Raw genomic sequence first — 23895 nt, 5'->3', positions numbered from 1 at the left:
ACTAAATTATATCTGCTATTACAGTTGAACACAAAGACCCAAATACTTGCACAGATCAGATAATTTGAAGATGGTACAAAATGTACTAAGTGTGAAAGAAAATTGGTCAGACAGTTGGCTGGAATATTCCATTTTGGGCTACAAAGTTTGTGGTTAATATCTGTAAGTAATCTTTGTACAATTTACAAGAAAATTTGACAATTAGCCGAAGTCAAATTTTCATCAGATGCAGTTAAAGTGGAGAATTGGCACTTGTAGAAAAACAGACACTATCCATCACAATTATCCAATGCAACTGGAGGCAAATTTACCCATTAATTGCAGTAATTCTCACTTGCTCCAAGTAAAGACCAATGGTGATGGTCAAAAAAGATCATATTTCAACTTTGCTGTCCTTAATTTGTTTATCTGCAGAAGCGTACAGAGGATAACAAGAAAAGATCACTGTCTGTTTAAAGTAATCTCATTAAAACAAACATACATTTTGAATGTATGTGTTTTAAAATGTCATCATGCAAAGTTTTGAATGGTTTCTTTCAATGTGCTAAAATATCATGGACTACTGAGATAGTCTAAAAAGGTTCTTGAAAGAAGCCTATATTTTAATGATACGTAATGCCAAATGTACCTGTCAAATTTCTTTCAAAGGAAAGGATTCTCACCTAGCCATGTGTTAATTGTTGCAGTGCCATTAAATAGTCTTCACCACAATTTTTTGAATATTTATTTAACAAGACAACAATAACTTGCACCGTTAATGTATCAGTTGTCCCAAGTCCCTTGAGTGAGGTACAGAAAACAAACTTAAATGGTAAGCCACATACTAGAAGATGGTGAGGATTGATCAAACAGTTGACCAAAAATGTGGGTTTTAAAGAAGTAGAGGCAGACAGCTTGATATTGGGCCAAGGCCAGTGTATGCAAGGGTGCTAATGGTGAGGACAAAGAAAGGAAGGATGCACAAGAAGGCAGGGTCGAGAGGGAGGTGTTATGGAGGACAGGAGTGACGTGTTAAAAACTCGGTGTGGGTGGGGATATGGGCAGCAAAGATTGGGTTGAGCTGAGGTTTAAAGAGGGTGGAGAATGAAAATGAGAATGAGCTAGGAAAGCTTTTGAATAGTTTGGTGTAGAGATGAGAAAACCATTGAATGGGAATGCCAATGTGGAGTAAAGCAGCAGGTAACATATGCAAGACAGCAGTTGATGTGGAAGTCAGTAACAGTTCATAATCAAGTAAGAACACAGACTATGAATAGTCATTTCAGCAGCAGGGGGCAGGTTGGAGATGGATTCAGTTGTGAGGGTAATGGGAATTTGGTCGAAACAGAAGGCAACGGTCTGGTCTTTCCAAACTTCAACAGGTAGTAACTGTGCGCATTTAAAAATTAATAATAACTGCATATACAGTAAAGTCTTAACTGGTCATTGTATTGCCAAATCTGTGATCTGACAACTACCAACACAACCCAAGGAGGAAGGGGGAGGGAAGGAACAAACTCACATTTGTAATATCTTATAAATCCTTAACAAAGCATTGGACAACTAATTCTGGAAGTGTAGTTACTGCTCTTATTGTATTTAACTCTGTTATTATTGTTGTGAATTGCACCAGCCAAATTGCTCAAGTGTGATCCTACACCAAATGACAGCAATTAAACTAATAACAGCCAACAATAAACATTAGATGATTTGCTCCACTCATCTCAGTCCTAAACATGAAATGTATTGCTCAAGTTTCAGTGCAGTTTCTGGAGTAGGTTTCTACTTTGTTTAGTTTTACATTAAACAGTAATAGACACAAGACAATCTTGTACAGCCAGTTAACCTGAAGTTAAATATCATTCTATCATGTGAATTTATCGTGTATCACAGGAGAACTGAGCACTGTGAATCAAAGTCATGAAGATATTAAAGATTCATGCTATATGAGCAAAAATGTTAATTATCCAAGGCTAAAAAGATAATTATCAAATTTATCTTCCATGGTAACAGAGTGATTAGAGAGGAGAATCAGGCAGGTTGTGGAATGGACATCCTATTAGTTCCCACTCATTTTGTGGTCCTATTGAAGTTATATTTTTGGTCCACAGAATCAACAATAAAGGTAGTCTCCAGGTTAAGGAGTTTAGAGAAAGGGGATAATTTGGCCACAGCAGGTAGATGGAATTTAGTTCTCCAAAAACGCATTCTCTGCTTCTTTGAATATTTCAATGTCTATGCATACCAGTTAAGTAGTAATTACATCAACATCTCCAATGGCAGAACTCCAATAACAATATATAACATTTAATTACCTATTTTCAAGGACTTAGAATGGTACAAAGTAAAAGAAAATGTATGTGTGGACTTAAGATTTTACTCTCGTAATAAATTTGTTACATGAATTGGATTAAAATTGTCATACAATTTTCTGCTCCATCCATGTCAGCACACAAACTAACTTTTACTTTTGAACAAAATATGCACATGCTGAAAACTCAATTAGATTTCCAATGACAAGGTCCAGGAACACTTATGGATCTTGTAGGCAAAGTAGCAAAATAACAATCAAGATGACACCTTAAAAATGTATAACACAATCAAGTGTGCAGACTTATAAAATAAGGTGAAGGGTTAAATAATGGCCGGTTCGTTTCATAGATGTAGCTTGAGCAAACAACAATGGAAGGGCGGCACGGTGGCACAGTGGTTAGCACTACTGCCTCACAGCGCCTGAGACCCGGGTTCAATTCCCGACTCAGGCGACTGACTGTGTGGAGTTTGCACGTTCTCCCCGTGTCTGCGTGGGTTTCCTCCGGGTGCTCCGGTTTCCTCCCACAGTCCAAAGATGTGTGGGTCAGGTGAATTGGCCATGCTAAATTGCCCGTAGTAAGGGGTAAATGTAGGGGTATGGGTGGGTTGCGCTTTGGCAGGTCGGTGTGGACTTGTTGGGCCGAAGGGCCTGTTTCCACACTGTAAGTAATCTAATCTAGTCTAGTCAAGAAAGTTACAGTGTAGGTTACAGGCTACATTCAAATCACAACACAAGCTAACCAGAGGTCTTCAGATCTGATTTGTAGAATGTAATGAACTTACTTGTTATTGGTGACATAATGAAGATTCAGACATAAGTCAAGTTGGAAACAGAAACTGCAACCAACTGCACTGAACAAACAATCTAGAATTTCAGCCTATCAACATGAGTTTGAATCCCAGCTAGGTGGTGATAACTTGAATTCAATAAAAATCTAGAATGAAAACCTAGTCTAATGATGACCATGCAATTTTTAATCAATTTATGTAAAAATACATTTGGATTATTATGGATGGAAATCTACCATTCTTATCTACTCTGGCCTAAAAAGTAACTACATACACAGGGATTGGCTGATTCCACTCAGATGGCAAAAAATACTGGCCTAGTCAGTGACATCTATTTCCCACAAACAAATAAAACAATCACTCAGCTAGAAAGTCTTCTGCACATTACATGATTAGTAAATGAGGTTGCAGTTATTTTATACTCTAGCTTTGAAGTGAAACACAGTCCAAAGATGTGCAAATTAGGTGAATTGGTCATGATAAATTGCCCATAGTGTCCAGAGATGTGCAGACTGGGTGGTTTAGCTATGGGAATGCAGGGTTACAGGGATGGGTGTGGGGGTCGGGTCTGGCTGGAATGCTGTTTGGAGATTCTGGATTAGTGGTGCTGGAAGGGCACAGCAGTTCAGGCAGGATCCAAGGAGCAGTAAAATCGACATTTCGGGCAAAAGCTCTTCATCAGGAATAAAGGCAGAGAGTCTGAAGGGTGGAGAGATAAGCTAGAGGAGGGTGGGAGTGGGGAGAAAATAGCATAGAGTACAATAGGTGAGTGGGAGAGGGGATGAAGGTGATTGGTCAGGGAGGAGGGTGGAGTGGATAGGTGGAAAAGAAGATAGGCAGGTAGGACAAGTCATGGGAACAGTGCTGAGCTGGAAGTTTGGAACTGGGGTGAGGTGGGGGAAGAGGAAATGAGAAAACTGTTGAAGTCCACATTGATGTCGGTGGAAGGGTACTGTTGGGGACGTCAGGAGAGGAAGAAACAGAGGGCTTGGAGGCCCTGGTCATGGCGGATGGAGATGTAGAGGGACTGGATATCCATGGTGAAGATGAGGTGTTGGAGGGCTGGGAAACAGAAGTCTTGGAGGAGGTGGAGGGCATGGGTGGTGTCTCAAACATATGTGGGGAGTTCCTGGACGAAGGGGGATAGGACAATGTCAAGGTAGGTAGAAATGATTTCAGTGGGGCAGGAGCATGCTGACACAATGGGTTGGCCAGGGTGGTCAGGCTTGTGGATCTTGGGAAGGAGGTAGAGCCGGGCAGTGCGGGGTTCCCAGACTATGAGGTTGGAAGCTGTAGACGGGAGATCGCCTGAGGTGATGAGGTTCCGTATGGTCTGGGAGATGATGGTTTGGTGATGGGGGGGTGGGGTCATGGTCGAGGGGGCGGTAGGAAGAGGTATCCTCGAGTTGGCATTTGGCTTCAGCAGTGTAGAGGTCAGTGCGCCAGACTACCACTGTGCCCCCTTTATCTGCTGGCTTGATGGTGAGGTCGGGATTGGAGGGTTGTGAGGGTGCGAGGTTGGAGTGGGGTAGGGGGGTAGACAGGTTGAGGCGATTAATGCCTGGTTCTACCTCCTTCCCAAGCGGGAACCCTACTCTACCTCGACACCGTCCTAGTCCAGGAACTCCCCATACACGTTTGAGACACCACCCACGCCCTCCACGACTTATGTTTCCCCGGCCCGCAACGCCTCATCTTCACCATGGGTATCCAATCCCTCTACACCTCCATCCACCATGACCAGGGCCTCCAAGCCCTCCGTTTTTTCCTCTCCCGACGTCCCCAACAGTCCCCTTCCACTGACACACTCATTTGTTTGGCCGAACTGGTCCTCACCCTTAACAATTTCACCTTCAAATCCTCCCACTTCCTCCAGACCAAAGGGGTAGCCATGGGCACATGTATGGGCCCCAGCTACGCCTGTCTCTTTGTTGGCTACGTAGAACAGTTGATCTTCCGTAATTACACAGGCACCACTCCCCACCTCTTCCTCCGCTACATTGAGACTGCATTGGCGCCACCTCGTGCTCCCGTGAGGAGGTTGAGCAATTCATCAACTTCACCAACACATTCCACCCTGACCTTAAATTTACCTGGACCATCTCTGACACCTCCCTCCCCTTCCTGGACCTCTCCATCTCCATTAATGACGACCGACTTGACACTGACATTTTTTACAAACCCACCAACTCCCACAGCTACCTGGATTACACCTCTTCCCACCCTACCTCTTGCAGCAACGCCATCCCGTATTCCCAATTCCTCCACCACCGCCATATCTACTCTACTGGAGGATCAGTTCCACCACAGAGCACACCAGATGGCCTCCTTCTTTAGAGACCGCAATTTCCCTTCCCACGTGGTTAAAGATGCTCTCCAATGCATCTCGTCCACATCCCGCACCTCCGCCATTAGACACCACCCCTCCAACCATAACAAGAACAGAACGCCCCTGGTGCTCACCTTCCACCCTACAAACCTGCGCATAAACCAAATCATCCGCCAACATTTCCACCACCTCCAAAAAGACCCCACCACCAGGGATATATTTCCCTCCCTACCCTTTTCCGCCTTCTGCAAAGACCGTTCCCTCCATGACTACCTGGTCAGGTCCACGCCCCCCTACAACTCACCCTCCCATCCTGGCACCTTCCCCTGTCACTGCAGGAATTGCAAAACCTGCTCCCTCACCTCCATTAAAGGCCCGAAAGGAGCCTTCCACATCCACCAAAGTTTTACTTGCATATCCACCAATATCATTTATTGTATCCACTGCTTCCGACGCAGTCTCCTCTACACTGGGGAGATTGGACGCCTCCTAGCAGAGCGCTTTAGGGAACATCTCCGGAACACCGCACCAATCAACCACACCGCCCCGTGGCCCAACATTTCAACTCCCCCTCCCACTCTGCCGAGAACATGGAGGTCCTGGGCCTACTTCACCGCTGCTCCCTCACCACCAGGCGCCTGGAGGAAGAACGCCTCATCTTCCACATCGGAACACTTCAACCCCAGGGCATCAACGCGGACTTCAACAGTTTCCTCATTTCCCCTTCCCCCACCTCACCCTAGTTCCAAACTTCCAGCTCAGCACTTCCCCATGACTTGTCCTACCTGCCTATCTTCTTTTCCACCTACCCACTCCAGCCTCCTCCCTGACCTATCACCTTCATCCCCTCTCTCACTCACCTATTGTACTCTATGCTACTTTCTCCCCACCCCCACCCTCCTCTAGCTTAACTCTTCACCCTTCAGGCTCTCTGCCTTTATTCCTGATAAAGGGCTTTTGCCTGAAACGTCAATTTTGCTGCTCCTCGAATACTGCCTGAACTGCTGTGCTCTTCCAGCACCACTAATACAGAATCTGGTTTCCAGCATCTGCAGTCATTATTTTTTTACCATGCTGTTTGGAGAGTCAATGTGGATTCAGTGGGCTAAATGGCCTGCTTCTACACTGTGGGAATTCTAAAACAGAGCCCTATAGTAAGTACATCATTCATGTTAACAAATCATCTTTTTGGGTGGAGGCCATATGCTGAATGATGGAAAGCCATTTGATGAATCAAATACATTTTATTGAATTCATCCTGCCTTCATGTGACATCTATAAATGTTTACTATCCTCTATATCGTGGCTATCAAACAGATGTAGGAGAACCTTGGCTGATTTTCACCCCTTCTCTCTCCTTATGGAACAGATGCTGAAATCCACTCCAACATCACAATCATCTTCCCATCTAAGATCATTTGATTACATGAAATCTTAAGCAGGCAAAAAAATAAATGTAATGCTTGTTTAAACGTAAAGGTACATATAGGCTGAATCCATTACTAAAAATAAAAAAAATGTTGTTAAAGGTATAAGAGGAAAAGTACTAACTGAAGTTCAGAAAAGTTGATTTTTGGCATTCAGCTTTTGCTTTAAACCTTCATGGCCTCTCATTCATTTCTGTAACTACCACATAAAACACTTGCTGCTACAACAAGCTGTTGCCAAGTGTGAATCACATATAGAGAATCTCCATCCTACCATACATAATTCACACAAGCACCATTCATCATGACATGGAAAAGCTTTTTATGTTAGTAGGTGGTTAAAAAAAAATCAAATTGCACATTTGAAAATACCATTTCAATTGAAAAAATATTGGCATCAGCTTTATTGTTTGGAAAACAGAAAGGAGTGATTTAAAGATGTATGGATGGACAAAAGGACAAGCAATTAAAAGAAAGCTTTAACAGACATGCTGGGTTAGAGTGAACACACTGTTCATTCACTGCATCCAGGAAGAATCAACAGTTGACATCGATATTAAGCAAACAATCTGGAAGCTTTCAGAAGTTTTATTAAAAAAAGGTCATTGGTTAATATTTTGCTGTATCATTGCAACAGACAAAAATGATGCGTTGAGAAGTGATTTAAGAATTTTCTCCAAAGCAACTTCATACCGATTAAAGTCTGTGAGAATTTTGTACTCTAAAGTGTAGGATATGTGAGATTTATTTTGAGCTCTCCCAGTTTATGTGCATCACATTTAATAGTGGAGAGAAGTATTTTCAGTTTCAATTCATTCACAGGATATGATAAGGTCAGAATTTATTACGCATCTCTAATTGGTCATAAGGAGGGACACTGAGTCATTGCAATACACATAGCGAAGGCACTTAAACAGTTCTGATGTTGGAAGATGTATATTGTTACTGGGTGTTGGTTTAATTCAGTTGGCTGGATGGCAGGTTTGTAATGCAGAGTGATGCAAACAGTGATGCAATCCAGTATGGATTGAGGTCACCATGAAGGTTCCACCTTTTCAACCTCATTCCATGGCTGAGGTGTGGTGATGCATACCACCAGCTGTCTCTCTTTATGGTCCTCTGGGACTATGGTGACTTTATTTATTGTTACTGCTGCAAGTTTGTGCACCTCATTTCTAGTTTAAAAACAGTATGAATCATTAATAAATCCTATATCAGGTATTCTGTGATTTGCCAACTTCACATAAATGGGGAGTTAGCCGGCTACTGCCACCAAAAATTTACAAAATTTGTTTAACACAGTGTGCTTAGTGTTCAGACAGAGAATCTTGATCCCCTAACTAATCAAGAACCTATCTATTCTGTTAATCTTGTTGGGATTTCCATTCAAATCTCAGAAATGAAATATCAGTATCAAACTGACTGCATCACCCAGTCATTCCCAAAGAAGTGTTCATGACATATTTAATACTTGGAGAACATCCTGTCATTATATTTCTTGCTAAGCAAAATGGTGAAAGGTTAATGGGGTAGGCAGGAAGTGGTGATCAGATTAGCCATAATCTTATTGAGTGATGGAGCAGGATTGAGGGGCAGTCTGGCCACTTCTTGCTCCTAATTTTCATGCACATAATGTCAAAAACATAAACAGTAAAAGAAAGCTGAATGAATAGAGCAGTATCAGATGAAGTGCACCTCAGAAAAGCAATGGCCAAGTGACATTATTGCTTACTTATTAATCCAGAAATCCAATTAACTGTCTGGGGACACAGATTCAAATTCCACCAGGACAGATGATGGAATTTGAATTCAATAAAAATCTGGAATTAAGGATCATGTCTAATGGTAATCATGAAACTATTGTTAATTCTGAGGGAACAAAAAAAAAATCTGGTTCACTGAAGCCCTTTAGGGAAGAAATGCTGTCCTTTCTTGATCTGGCCTACATCGGTCTCCAAATCCACAGAAATATCACAGAATCTTAACTGCCCTCTGGGCAATTAGGGATAAGCAATAAATACTGGCCTGGCCAGCGATGTCCACAATCTGTGAATGAATTTTTTTTTAAAAATCCCACGTAATGGCCTTTTGATTTCAGTTCACAAATTTTGGAGATGCGTTAAATATGCAAAGTGTTTCTTTGTAGAAAAATGAGGAGGGACAACTGTCTTGTTATATTCTTGTGACATCTGGGCTTTAAAAGAAAAGAAAAAAAACGCATCTTTACAATTAAATATTTCATTGAAATGGAAGGGGTACTGTTAAATTGCGTGCATCTAATCCAGTGTGTATATTAGATGTAAAAGTTAAAATGCATCAACTATAACAACACTGTTTATTTCATTAATGTGTATTCTTAGCTGCATGACATTGCTTGTGCTTTTTTGTCCCCCTCTGCACAGTGTATCCTAACCATTGCTTCTTCCTGTGCTCTTCTCCATTCGCCATACATCAATTGTCGCTGTAGACTTGCATTCAGCCTGTCAAAATAAAGGGGAAGCAGACGAACACTCTGTCGATATGCTGAAGGGGGTAGAGAAGGCCTGCGCCGAGGCCACATAGGAAGAAGCCTGTCAGAAGCAGACGCAGCGGTAGTGAATGGATGCTCATAAGCTTTTGATGTTTGTTTTAGGTATAAGCAAAACTTGGTGTTGCACTGGGAGAACTCAGGTAAAGACAGACTGTCCAAGCTAAGACTGTGTTGCAAAGATGGCCAACGGGCTGGCTGCAGACAGACACAAAGCAGATTAAAGCAGAAAAGCAGAATGAATCAGTTTAACAAAAATGTGAGACTATAACAAATGACAAATAAATATGCAAACCAAAATTGAAGCCAATGCTGCATGTCAAACATGGAAAATGGAGCTCAATTTCATAGTACAATTTAAATAAAGGCAGTGTTTCCCAAATAAAATTTACAACCACAAGCATCAGCCATTTGTAGAAGAGAAAGGATTCAATGTGCTACCTTTTAATAATAAAACAAATATTTCCCAAATACACTACAAATAAATCACAAATCTAACAAGGTATGACCATTTGGATTTGTATACAAAATATACAGCTTGCTGAAAAACAATGTAGAATTGTACCCCCTACTGTCAATGTTCTTTCAACCGAAGTGCATCCTCACACTTCTCTGCATTGAACCTCATCTGCCACCTGTCTATCCAGTCCTCCAACTCATCAATGTTCTTTGGGAGTTCCACATCGTCCTTCTCACAACTTACAATTCTTTCAAGTTTTGTATCTTCTGGAAAGTTTGAAATGGTCCCATGTATATCAAGATCTAGATAATTAATGTATATCATAGTATGAACCTACATTAAGTAACCGAGTGTATTAAAACAGAGAATAGGTAGGTTCTTGATTAGTAAGGGGGTGAGGGTTTTTGGGGGAAGGAAAAAGAATGGCTGTTGAGGAACATATCAGCCATAATCAAATGGGAAAGCAGATTTGATGGGCTGAATGGCCTAACTCTGCTTCTACATCTTATGGTCTTTCAGTTAAACTAGCTTTGTCAAATAAAACCTTCTTTGTATCTTCACACACACTGGTCAGTTTGAATTTGTGATTTTAAATAATCACTTTGGAAATGCCAGGCAATATAAATTAATTTAAAAGACTAAGTTGTGTCTTTATAGAAGTATCTCAAAATTGCAGTAGACAGTCTAGCTTATTTGCTTTGAATTGAGTTCATTAGTAGTTAGCACATACTTGATTAAACACTGCAGGAACAACCCATACCATTTCAGCATGGATTTCCAAAGTGGAAATCATGTTTAACTAATTTACTGAAGACACAAAGCAGATTAAAGCAAATTTAATGAAGTTATTTTTGAAGAGGCAGTTAGAAAGCTGAATGAAGGTAATGTTGTTGATGTAGTATACATGGATTAAGGTTTAGACACAGTCCCATTCAACATACTTGAGTGGAAGTTTAAGTCACGTTATGAGGGGGCTGGAAAATTGTTTGAGTGATAGGAAACAGACAGTAATAGCCAATTGATATTTTTCAGGCTGGAGGAATATTTGGAGTGGAGTTCTTCAGGCGTCAATATTGGAACCCTTGATGTTCCTGATATACATTAATGATATGGATCTTGATGAACAAGGGACTATTTGAAATTCTTTCAAGTTTTGTATCATCTGAAAGAATTGTGAGAAGGACAGCTCAGACCTCCCAAAGGAACATTGTTGAGTTGGAGGAGTGGATAGACAGGTGGCAGATGAGGTTCAATGCAGAGAATTGTAAGATGGTGCACTTTCATTTCAGGAACATTGAAAGACAATATAAAATAGGGGCCCTCAGCTTTACTAATAGGTGCATGTCATCAGCTGTTAAGTCCCAAGTTCTAGGATTGTTTTTTTCCCGCCAATTGCCTCTGCATATCTCTATTTCTGTCCTGTTTTAATGAAGTTGCTTAAAACTAATCCACTCAACCAACCATTTTATTATTTGTTGTAATATTCCCCTTCTGTGACTCAATGTCCCATTTTGTTTGGTAATGCTTATTCAAAGTAATTGGGAGGTTTTAATACTTTAGAGGTGTTCTATGAATACAGGTTGTTGCTGCTATTGAGTTCATAAAAGCAAAACTACCTAAATATAAAATGAAACTTTGAAGATAAGTCGTTTGGGATTTTCCTACCAATGACAGTCAAGCCTGAAAACAAATACTTTAAGGCATTCTTCCACTAGTGCTAAATAAAATATAATTACAACTATTCTGTGTTACTGTACTTAGGTCAGATGAACATTCCCAGTTTTTAAAAAAAAACATTTGGAGCAAACATTCAAGTTATTTAATATCTTAGTATAACCTAAAGAGATTCAAGTTGTCACTATCCCAAGCAGTGAATCGAACAAACACCAAAAGATCAGCATGATATGAATATTAGATGGTTTTAAATAGTACAGAAAACTAAATGTATTGGATATTCACGATACCTTTGGAGGGGCTTCATCTGATCCTCCTGAATCCCAGGAAACTGTGATTTGCCTTCTCTGCTCCATTCTTACTCTTTCTTCCTGTTGCACTTTCTCTTCTTCCAATATTGTACTGAAAGAAAGAAAATAATGCTTAGTTTATCTTCAAGAAAACAAAGTGAACTGACTAATAACTGGGAATAAAGGACCAGGAATAGGTCAATCAACTCACTCAGCCTGCTCCACCATTTAATACGAATTGAACACTTCAATTTGTTTTACCCACACAATGCCATAACACTTTACGCCACTGGTAATCAAATATCCATCAACCTCCACTTCAAACTTACTCACAGGGTGAACTTCCACAGCCCTCTGGGGTAACGAATTCTGAAGATTCGCCACCATCTGAATAAAATAAAATTCTCACCTCAGTCCTAAATGGCACCTTCCTTACTTTAACTTGCGTCTACCAATTATAGACTCTCCTACTAGGGGAAACATCTTATCTGCATCCAACTTGTTTATCCCTTGAAATATTATGTAGGGTTCAATAAGATCATCCCTCAATCCTGCTATTTTAGAAACAAGTCTGGTGAACATCAGTGCACTCCCACTATGGTAGTATTTTTCCTGCGATTGGGAGACCAAGCCTGAACCACAGCACTCTAGGTGCTGACTAACCAAGCTCCTTCACAATTGAAGAAAGACCTCACTACTCCTGTGCTCAGACTCTCATGGTAAAGGCTAACATTCCGTTAGCTTTCCTAATAGCATGGTGCACCTGCATGTTAACCTTTAGTTACTTACTGGCAGACACTTAAGTTCCTTTGAATGTCTATGCTTTCCAATTTCTCAGCATTTAAGAAATACTTTGCAATCTGCTCTTCCTACTACTGTGGATAAACTCACATTTTTCCACATTATATTCCATTTGCCATGTTCCTGCACAATCACTAACCCTACTCAAAACCTCTGGAAAACATTTAGCATCTTCCTCACAAGACACACTGCAACTTAGCTTTGTGTCAAATGCATAACTGAGCAAATTTCATAACAACTTACAAAGTGAGGTAAGAGTGACCATCCCTTGCATCAGATCATCATTTAGTATGTGGCAACAAGGATCTTTAACAAAAGTTTATGGGAATCAGGAGGAAATCCCTCCATTGGTTGGAGTCATTGAATGGTTTTAATGTTGGAAGTTAATCATCTCAATCCCAGGATACTGATGCTGGTGCTGCTCAGGGTAGCTATTTTCTAATCAACCTTTTCGGAGTTATTATTTCACACCTTTGGAATGTCCTACACCCAATAATCTTTAACTACTTTATTAATGACCATACCTCCTCTCTGAACAATGTTCAGCACCAATTGTGAGTCCTTAGACAATGAAGCAGTCTGTATCCATATGTAAAAAGACCTAGACAATATCCAAACTTGGACTGATTTGTAACAAATAATATTTGCGCATGAAGTGCTAGGCAATGACCATTTTCAAAAAGAAAGAATCTACCTATCTCCTTTTCACAGTTAATCATTGAACACTGCACTAACAACATCCTGGAGGGTACCAATATTATAACTGATCTGTTCTTTCTAACATTTCCTCTATAACTAACTAATGTTAATATTAAAAATTTAATGGGAAAGACTAGGAATCAAGGTGAGATTCATGATTCAGTCTGGCATCCCATTACTGGGAAACCTTGGGGACAACAGAAATCAGCACACATCAGAATTGATCACTGATCGGTCACCCCCATGCTGCAGAAAGCCAACCAAAGCTAAGAGGGAGTTTAACACTATGACCTCACAACATGTACAAAAACAACCAGTAAGAAAAGTTAAAATCTGCAGGGAAAGATGAGGGGGCAGAGTTGTAAAGCCCAACAGGGCGCCTCTGTGCGGTTAGTCAATGGTTCGAGTTTGAGCAGTGATGTTCGAGAAAGGATTGCTCCCAGAAGGGAGACACACCATGAATGCCTACTTGGTAGCGAACCACAGGAACCCCTGGTCCTGCAGACACAACAAGCGACTGGAAAGGAAAATGGAATGTCTTTGTATATTGTGAGGGTAATGGAAACAGAATTAACGTTTTGAGAGTGGTGTGACAAAGGTTTGACCAAGTATCATACCGGACTCAAAACGTTAACTCTGTTTCTCTCTCCATAGGTGCTGTTCCCCAAGCATGTTTATTTCAGATTTCCAGTAGTTTGCTTTCCTTAGCATATGTTGTGATGTCTTTTATCCATTTAAGCACTTGTATGAATAGCTACTTTTTAACTTTTGACTCTTTTACTCAGAATACAACCTTAACTGCAATGACTGTTTATTCTTCGAGAGCGTTGTGCTGGAAAAGCACAGCAGGTCAGGCAGTATCCAAGGAGCAGGAAAATCGAAGTTTCGGGCAAAAACTCTTCATCAGGATTATCAGGACCTGGGAATTTATCCACATTCAATTCTATCAATTTTCCCCAACACCACTTCTCTACAAATATTGATCTCTCTCTCAGTTCTTTCCTCTCACTAAATCTTGCATTGTCCAACATTTCTGGTATCTGATTTGTGTCCTTTTTTGTGAAGACAGAATCAAAGTATGTATTCAGTTGCTAAGTCATTTTTTTTGTCCCCTGTTATACATTCTCCAGTTTTTGTCTGTAGGCGACTACATTTCTAATGAAGACTTTCCTGATGAAGGGCTTTGCCTGAAGCGTCAATTTTCCTGCTCCTCGGATGCTGCTTGACCTGCTGTGCTTTTCCGGCACCACACTCTCGACTCTGATCTCCAGCATCTGCAGTCCTCACTTTCGCTAACTGTTCATTCCTGCCTGGCACAAAAGCAAAATTGGTAAGAGGGCCAATCCATGGCTTACAAAGGAAATTAGAGATAGTAATCAATGTAAGGTAACGTACAGATTGGCTAATAAAAATAATAGGCATGAGAATTTAGAATTCAGCAAAGAAGGACCAAGCAATCGATTAGAGGGAAAAATACAGTACAAATGTAAGCTTGCAGGGAACATGAACACTGACACTAAGAGTTTCTTTAGGTACTGAAACGAAAGAGATTGGTGAAGACAAATGTAGGTCCCCTACGGACAGAAATGGGAGAATGTATAACAGAACAAAAAAAATGGATGAGTAACTGAATACATTCTTTGGTTCTGCCTTCACAAAAAAAAACATAAATCAGGTACGAGAACTGTTGGACAATGCAAGATTTAGTGGGAGGGAAGAACTGAGAGAGATCAATATTTGTAGAGAAATGGTACTACGAATATTAATAGAATTGAAGGTGGATAAATCCCCAGGTCCTAATAACCTACATCCCAGAATACTTAAGGAAATGGCTCTAGAAATAGTGGATGCATTTCATCTTCCAGGATTCTACAGGTTCTGGAGCAATCCCTGCAGATTGGACAGTAGCTATTGTCACTCCAATATTCAAAAAGGGAGGTAGAGAGAAGCCAGCGAATTATAGACAGTAAGTCTAATATTGGTAGAAAATTTTCAAATCCATTATTAAGGACTTTATAGTGGAGTATTTACAAAGCAGTGACAGGATCAGACACAGTCAGTGTGGATTTATGAAGGGGGAATCATACTTGACAAATCTGTTTGAATTCCATGAAGATGCAACTAGTAGAGTAGTCAAGGGGGATCCAGTTGGTGCAGTTTATTTGGACTTTCAGAAAGTGTTTGACAAAGTCCTACATAAGAGATTAATTTGCAAGCTTAAAGCTTATGGGACTGGGGGAAATATATTGAGATGGGACAGAAAATTGTTCAGCAGAGAGGAAACACACAGTAGGAATTAATGGGCCCTTTTCAAATTGGCAGGCAGCAACTAGTAGGATCCCAGCTATTAACAATATATATTAATGATTTGGACGAGGGAACAAAATGTAACATCCTGAAGTTTGCAGATAATATCAAGTTGCGTGGGAGCGTGAATTGTGACGAGGATGCAGAGATCCTTCAGCATGACCTGGACAGTAAGGGGATTGGGCAAATCAATGGCAAATGCAGTATAGTATGGATAAATGTGAGCTTATTCACTTGGAAACAAAAATAGGAAGTCACATTACTACCTGAATGGCTGTAAATTGGAAGAGGGGAGTGAGCAGTGGGACCTGGGTGTCCTTGTGCACCAGTTACTGAAGGGCAGCAGGTGGTAAAGAAGACAAATAGTATGTTCACCTTCATTGTGAGAGGTTGTGAGTATAGCAGCAGGGATGCATTGTTGCAGTTATACCAGGCCTTGTTGAGGCAGTTTAGGTCTCCATTTCTGAGGAAGGATGCTCTTGCTCTCAAGGGAGTGCAGCGAAGGTTTACCAGACTGATTCTGGGGATGGCGGGACTGACGTATGAGTTACGGCTGTTTTTGCTGGAGTTCAGATAAAGAGTGGGGGGAATCTCATAGAGACTTATAAAATTCTAACTGGACTAGATAGGGTGGATGCAAGGAGGATATCCCTGATGGTGGGTGTGTCCAGAACCAGGGGTCACAGTCTGAGTATTCAGGGTAGACCATTTAGGACAGAGATGAGACATTTCCTCACCCAAAGAGTGGTGAGTCTTTGAATTCATTACCACAGAAAGTAGTTGATACCAAAACATCGAATGTATTCAAGAGGTGGCTAGATATAACACTTGGGATGAATGGGGTCAAAGGTTATGGGGAGAAAGCAGGATTAAGCTATTGAGTTGGATGATCAGCCATGATTGTGATGAATGGCAGAGCAAGCTCAAAAGGCTGAATGGCCTCCTTCTGTTCCTATCTTCTTCGTTTCTATGTAATAATTTTCTCCGTAATAAATAACAGGTGATTTACATGACCTGCATTATTTTGGGCTGATATTATGATAAAATTTATTATGCGAAGTCTTTATACACAAAATACCATATCTTAAGCTGTAAGTGTTACTACATAGGAGTAATCAGTTAATTACAAAAATGGCCCACACAGATTTTCTAACTTCATTTAAGCTGTGGCATGAGATGTAGAGCAAAATCTTTCATTGGTGCAACATCCCTATTACTTTAGAGTTAAAATAACTCATAACAGAAAAAGAACTCCTCACCAACACCACACGAAAACAATGATTCTGCTAGAACAGACCTTGAGAGCTTCAAATGGATATTCCATACAACTTTAAAATAAAAAAATGTTCACATTGATATTGAATCGGTCAGAGTGCATTTTATAATCAATATATTAGCTAGTTTTCTACAAATTAAGGCCTGAGGAGTGGGAACTCAAAAGTTCAGCATCGGAAAGGACCACCTTCTTTTCTCACAAAGGCTGGGTCCAGTTCACATAAGACTTAAGCATGCATTAGAGAGCTGTCTCTTGTCTTGTTGCCTTAATGGCTTATTTTCTTCCCTGATAATGAAGTCTTTGATTGCAAAAGCCTTCATGATTTAGTTAGCCTCATCTATTCACAGCATTTGTTCTGTCTACTGATTCAATTTTCACGACACATTTATGTTAATTTGTTTGGCTAATTATTCAACTATCCAAATTATAAGTGATAAACAGAACTCAAGACAACCGGTTACAAATGGAGTTTACACAAAACTACACACTTACATAACATTCTCTAATGCTTACTGGAACTCTAAAATGACAATCACCTTACCAAGAAACATACAATTACAATAAATGCTAAATGTCAAAGAAGCATTGTATTTGTCTCACAGGAAATTAGTTACCAAAACATGCACCTGCACACAAGGAATTGGGATTTACTTTGCTATTCAAAAAGGGCAGAAACATGCATATATCAATTTCAAAATTTTCAACCCTGTTTCATTACAGCCCATTCTTTGATCTGAATTAAAATGAGTGATAGTGAAGTTTTTCTTTAATGATGTGGCAACACATTGCATGTGCAGCAAATGAGTTACACAGCATTTGAAACAAGAAATGGCTTTAGGATTACCAGAGTTCCACAATACATCAACATATGTACCTGTAATATTATACAACAAGTGAAACATTTAAATGTCTAACAAATTGGTTTGTAACATTTAATTTTAGTATCAAATTCAATGCAAATTTATTTTAAGTTAAAAATTACACAACACCAAGTTATAGCCCAACATGTTTATTTGGAAGCACTAGCTTTTGTTGTTGTGTGAGTTTTAACTTTGTACACCCCTGTCCAACACCAGCATCTCCAAATCAATTCATTTTAATACATTAATGTGAAAAATGTCAAGATATTTAAATGCAAGTTAGCATTTCCATCAATGCATTTCTTTTCCCCCCAAAACAGTTACTTACTGAGATAATTCAACCGCCCACCAGTTCTTTGTGAAACTTATTCTCCAATGAGGGTATCATAACCAAGTTTGAGCATGTCACAGTTGCACAATCATTTTTCAAGCACTAGTAATGAGCTAACCACCAAGAGCGGGAACATTAACTGATCCTATTCCCCTTTTCCAGCACTAAGGCAATAAGGCCAACAGGAACACCTAGAATCAATTACATCTTATTCTGGATAACTTCTGGGAATGTTTCTCGTCTCTATGACTCAGAACCACAGCATGTGCCAACAGGTCCAGGGAGACGGGTGTGCAAGTGGAGCCATATCCTGGAAACCGTGCATATGGGGACCTCATGTCAGGCAGCACTACCCCTTAGGATTTTGGGCGCATCTTAATTGTAAGGCTCAAGTCAATTATTAACTATACAGTCAAGAATACATACAGCATAGAAACAGGCCCTTCAGCCCAACGTGTTCATGCTGATCAGGTATCCTAAACTGAACCAGTCCAATTTGCTTGTGTTTAGCCTGTGTCCCTATAAATGTTCCCTATTTGTGTTCCTGCCCAAATGTCTTTTAAATATTGTAATTATATGCACCTCTGCCACTTCCTCTGGCAGCTCATTCCATATACGCACCATTCTCTGTGAAAATGTTGACAGTGCAAATCTAAAAATATTCTAGTTTTGAAAAATAATTGGAATTTAGAAGAATGAGATGCGATTTCATTGAAACAATTAATCTCAGACTGTCTAAACTGCCCATGCCTAGTTTTTAGTCAGTTTCTTTAAAAGTAATATTCATACAAACTGTCTTCTTGTTCATTCTTTGCCAATCACTTTGAAAAATCACCAATCTTTGTATCAGTTTGTTTGCATCAACTTGCTAATTTTATTACTCTCTACTGATAACATGGCACCAGCAGATTAATGTGTGTCTCTGCTTGGATTATGTAGCATCATCCATAGTAATTAGTATCATTTCAAATGTGCCAATTATACATCTAAGCTTTCTCCTTAACCTACCATCAATTGCCTTTAATGGAAAGCATCACGTGTGACTCCACAAATTATTGAAACAAATTAATTTCAAAATAACCGTATAAATGAATATACATGGGTCTGTTACGTTTCATAAATTACAAACCAAACCATTTCAAGTCTTTGAGTAAAAGCCTTTTCACTCACACCTATTAGCCTAAGTTTACATTAGCTTGAGCCATAAAAATAGCCATTAAACCATAAATCCATGATCTCAATTTTGACTTGGTCCATATGGCTATTCTTCAAAGTTTTACAACTAACCATAATTAAATAGAATATAATTTAGCTCTGCACTTTCTTAATCAAGTCAAAATAATTAAAAACTAACTCAATCCTGCACCTGTTTGCAACAGTAGCCTCAAATGTGCTCCCAATAAAACAGTGGACAATTTCTGGTGCTTAAGATCTGCTTGTCCTGGAGTGAGTGCCCAGGTGCGTGGGGCCATTTGGCTTGACAGTAAGGGTATATTCGGGATGATGTATCTATCTTTGCCTTAAGCCACATTATCATCCTCCCATGCTGATGTGCTTATATAAGGACTTTCCATTTTGCTTTTAAGGGACTCTCCCTCAAGGACAGTTGAAACACATTCATCTAAAGTTTGTAGCAGCCACGATTAAGTCTCAGGTGTTTACGCATCGTCCGCCTCCCCCCACCACACACAGTGAGATGGTCTAACATTGCAAACCCAGGCATTATATGGTTCAATTCACAGTCTGTGCAGTCAGACTTACTGAGATGACATGATGGACTCCGAGGGAACAAGTTGGCAGCAAAAGCAACAGCAGCTGCTTGCATGACCACCAGAAATCCACAATCTGACATGAGACTTTATGATAGAAAATAGGGAAATGGCAGAGATGAATAAATACTTTACGTCTGTGCTTACAGAGGAAGACGCAAAGAGTTTCCTTGAAATAATCAATATCCAAGGATCTAGTGAATTTGTAGAACTGAAATAAATTATTATTAGAGAAATAATAGTACTGGAGAAACTAATAAGACTGAAAGTTTGGAAATTTGTGGGTCTTGAAGACTTTCACCCTAGAAGTTTGGAAAAGATGGCTACAGTTCTGCAATAGTGCCTTAGACTGGAAAGTTGGAGGAAATCAAGTAATTACAATCCTTATAGCCTGACATCAGCAGTATGAAAATGCTACAATCTATTATAAAGAATATGTCAACTAGATTTCATTGCTGATTCTTCCATTAAGTACGCTTGTTTTATATTATAAAGACGAAATTCATGGGAAATTAAAGTGAATCTGGAACATTTGCCTATTTTTAGCAAGAAAGGGAAGTTTCTAGGAGACCTGGCACCAGGAAAGTGTGTTCTGGAGTTAAGTTTCCAGGCCAGGACAAGTAAAACCAGAAATAAATCCTTGGGGGCTAGGAATCATTTTGCACTGTTTCTGAGAAGTCGGAATGTCTATTTAAAGAACAATATTACGTATAGCTGATAAGGTTTTTTATGCTTGTGTTAGAAATTGTGTTCTGCAAGTTAAAATATGTTATCTATAAAATTAATGTTTAGTCAACCATGCCTTTAGTCTGTTTGATACAGGAAACATCATAAAATGTTATATCTCATCAAATCAGCCATTTAACTATTAATTGTAAGGCTGCAATTTTAAAAAAAAACTTATTGGAGCTTTTCGAGGATCAGAATAGTGCGAACATTTTCTCCATTTACACCCTCTCGAAAACTTTCAGTATCTTAAAGAACTCCATCAGATCAATCACTCTTTTTGTTTTCCGTGAAGAAAGCTGTACAGCCCCTATTAGTCTTTTCTGATAAGTGAACCTTATCAGTCAGTTTTGGTAACATTCTGATAAATTTAATTTGCCATTCTCCATTGCCTCTAGAGCCTATGTATAATATGAAAATCATAAAAGTATAATAAGCATGGCATTATCAAGGTTCAATATCTCTACTTTTCAATTCAATCAATTTAGGAGTGAATTCCTAGTACTTGGCTTAATATTTTAATGGCCATGTTAATTTAAATCACAATTGTGTGATTTGTGAAACATACCTTATGATCCTTTTGCTCTATTACACAATTTATATTCCTTCTTATTCAAGCATCGTGCGACCTCCATTCCAATGAAACACACCATCTCGCAACACTGAAATTAATTTGCCAGTAGGCCAATTTGCCTTTATTTTGTTGCATTCTTCCTTTGTGTTGTCGGAATATCACCTACCCCCCTCCGCCCCCCCCAACCACCACTCTAATTTTGGTGTTATATGCATTGAAACTAATAGCAAGAGTAGGCTATTCAGTTCTTTAAGGAGCTGTCATTAAGAGAGCTCTTTGCAACTTTAATTTCACTCACAAGCATATAAACATGCTGCTGTATGGCTGATAGCAATCTAATTTTCATTGCTTAAGTAAGAGTGACAAATAATTTGTGAGAAAGTCATGCAGTTCTGTGTCACAGAAACTAAAAGTTAATACTCCTGGTTACATGACCAATAATTACAGGCAATTTCACAATCCATCAATTTTATACTCTGGCTCATGCTCCCTACCAGGCAAAGCACTGGGGCCTCACTTATAACAAATTATTCTGCATGCATTAGGAATAACTATGAAACAAAGAATCACATTTGTTTCACTGAGTTCCTTCTTTCCAATGAGCCGAGTAGAGGTTGCACTTTAAAATAATTTGCCAATTTATTTGGCCTGACATGCAATCTTGAGATTTGACCAAACTGTGCTCAATATAGCCTTGGCCTTTAAGGTCAATGCTCAGTTCGTCCCTATTGACAAGTAGTCCAAATACACAAATGAAAATTAACTTAGAGGCTAGTGTTTCAGAGAATTTCCAGCATTGATTGGCACTTGCTTACACATTCACAGTCTTGCCTTGAGTGTGTAGCAAAGTTGGTGGCAGACTGGACATGGTGGTCTAGTAGTCACAACGAAGACACAGTAATTCAAAACTTGGACTAATGATCCAGTAACACAGTTCAAACCCCACCATGGCAGCTGGGGGAATTTAAATTCTGTTAACTAGTTAAAGCATATTTTACTTATTTAAAGGAGCATAAGAATGGCAAGCAGAAGATTGCTAGATTTTCTTAAACACTCATCTAGTTAACTAATGGCCTTGAGGAATGGAAATCTGTTGCACAAAGTTAATCAGGTCATATGTGACCACAGTCAGTCAACAGCCCTCTGAAATGATTTAACAAACCAATAAGCAAATCACCAGCTAGTCCAGGCAGTTTGGGATGGGTAATACATGCTAGTTATCCTATTGATGCTCAGAGCCCACTTAAAAAAAAATTAAGGTCTAAAGAATTATTAATTAATGTTTTTTTAAAAATGTGTTGAGTATGTGTTATCTGAATTAGCAAGGACACAAGTTATATTATGAATTGTACCATAAAATATTGAATTTTACCTAAACCTGAAACAATAGGTGAAAGAGGATTAATGTATCCATTATTTAAATCACTGGCCATCTAGAAAGAAAAAACAATTATATGAGACCTTTCACGGTCTCAGGACATCACAATCAAATGATGTAATTTTGATGTTTAGTCACTATTACAACATTAGACAAATTATAGTTGAAATGCTATTGATATTTGATATTTACATCTTAATGTAGTCAGATCACGTTGGAATATTGTGTGTAGTTTTGGGCCCTGTATTTCAGGAAGGCTGTACTGGCCCTGGAGCATCAGAGAAAGATCACAAGAATGGTGCCAGGAATTAAAACTTAATATATGAAGAACATTTGAGAACTCTGGGTCTATACTTGGTGGAGTTAGAAGGATGATGGGGGAAATCTAATTGAAACATACAAAATACTGAATGACCTGGACAGAGTAGGTGGAAGAAAGATGTTTCCATTGGTTAGAGAGACTAGGACCCAAGGGCACAGCCTTAAAGAATTTTTAGTATGAATATAAGGAGAAACTTCTTCGACCAGAGAGTGGAGAATCTATGGAATTCATTGCCATAGAAGGCTGCGGAGGCCAGTCACTGAATATATTTAAAGCTGAGATAGATAGGTTCTTGTGTATCAACGAGTTTAAAGGTTACAGGGAGAAAGTGGGCGAATGGCGTTGAGAAACATATCAGCCATGATTGAATGGAGGAACAGACCCAATGGGCTGAATGGCCTAATTTCTGCTGCTATGTTTTATGGTCAATTAATAGTTAAGCTCATCGTCTACTTCAAGTAGTGGCTGGAGGGATGAATGTCAGTCAGGCTATCATAAATCTTGCTCTTTAAATAACACCGTGGGATTTTTCAGGACACTTGACAGCGAAGACAGAGCCTGGATTTAACATCTTATCTAAACATCCAATTTATATCTAAACATTGACACCTCAACTATTTGCAGTGTAGACAGGTGTTGCAAGATATTAAAATTCCCTGTAATTCTGTACCATGCTACTGTTTGGTTTGATTTGATATATTGTCATCGCATGTACCTAAGTACAATGAAAAATGGGCAGATCATAGCAAACAAGAACATACAGATCATAGGGTGTTTAGAAAGACTGAGGTATACAGATTACAATTGCACAGGTGGTGTACAAAGCAAGATCAACATGATTTGAAGTTAGAAACTCCATTCATTGCTCTATTTAAAGCAGGGAAAAAGCTATTCTTGAACCTGCTGGTGCGTGTTCAAGTTTCTGTACCTTCTACCTCACAAAGGTGGGAGTAGGAGAGTCTTAGGTGGGAGGGGGTTTGATGGTGGTGGCAAGAAGTATAAATGGAGTCCATGGATGAGGCGTCCGTGATGGCTGGGCTGTGTACACAACCTTCTGTAGTTTC

General features: G+C 39.5%; 1 protein-coding gene across 10 annotated transcripts in view; it reads right to left on the bottom strand.

Moving 5' to 3' along the window:
• Nucleotides 1–23895, bottom strand: part of LOC132815081 (focal adhesion kinase 1) — a 557743-nt gene that overhangs the window by 51045 nt on the left and 482803 nt on the right. For all 10 annotated transcript variants that reach the window (XM_060823816.1, XM_060823815.1, XM_060823817.1 and 7 more), the window contains one exon: nt 11789–11900. In XM_060823816.1, the coding sequence (XP_060679799.1) occupies nt 11789–11900 (112 nt within the window). The remainder of the gene's footprint in view (nt 1–11788; nt 11901–23895) is intronic.

This window comes from Hemiscyllium ocellatum, chromosome 4 (genome assembly GCF_020745735.1).
Source record: "Hemiscyllium ocellatum isolate sHemOce1 chromosome 4, sHemOce1.pat.X.cur, whole genome shotgun sequence".
Taxonomy (NCBI): domain Eukaryota; kingdom Metazoa; phylum Chordata; class Chondrichthyes; order Orectolobiformes; family Hemiscylliidae; genus Hemiscyllium; species Hemiscyllium ocellatum.
Note: the sequence above shows the minus strand (reverse complement) of the source record. Positions and strands in the feature narration are given on the sequence as shown.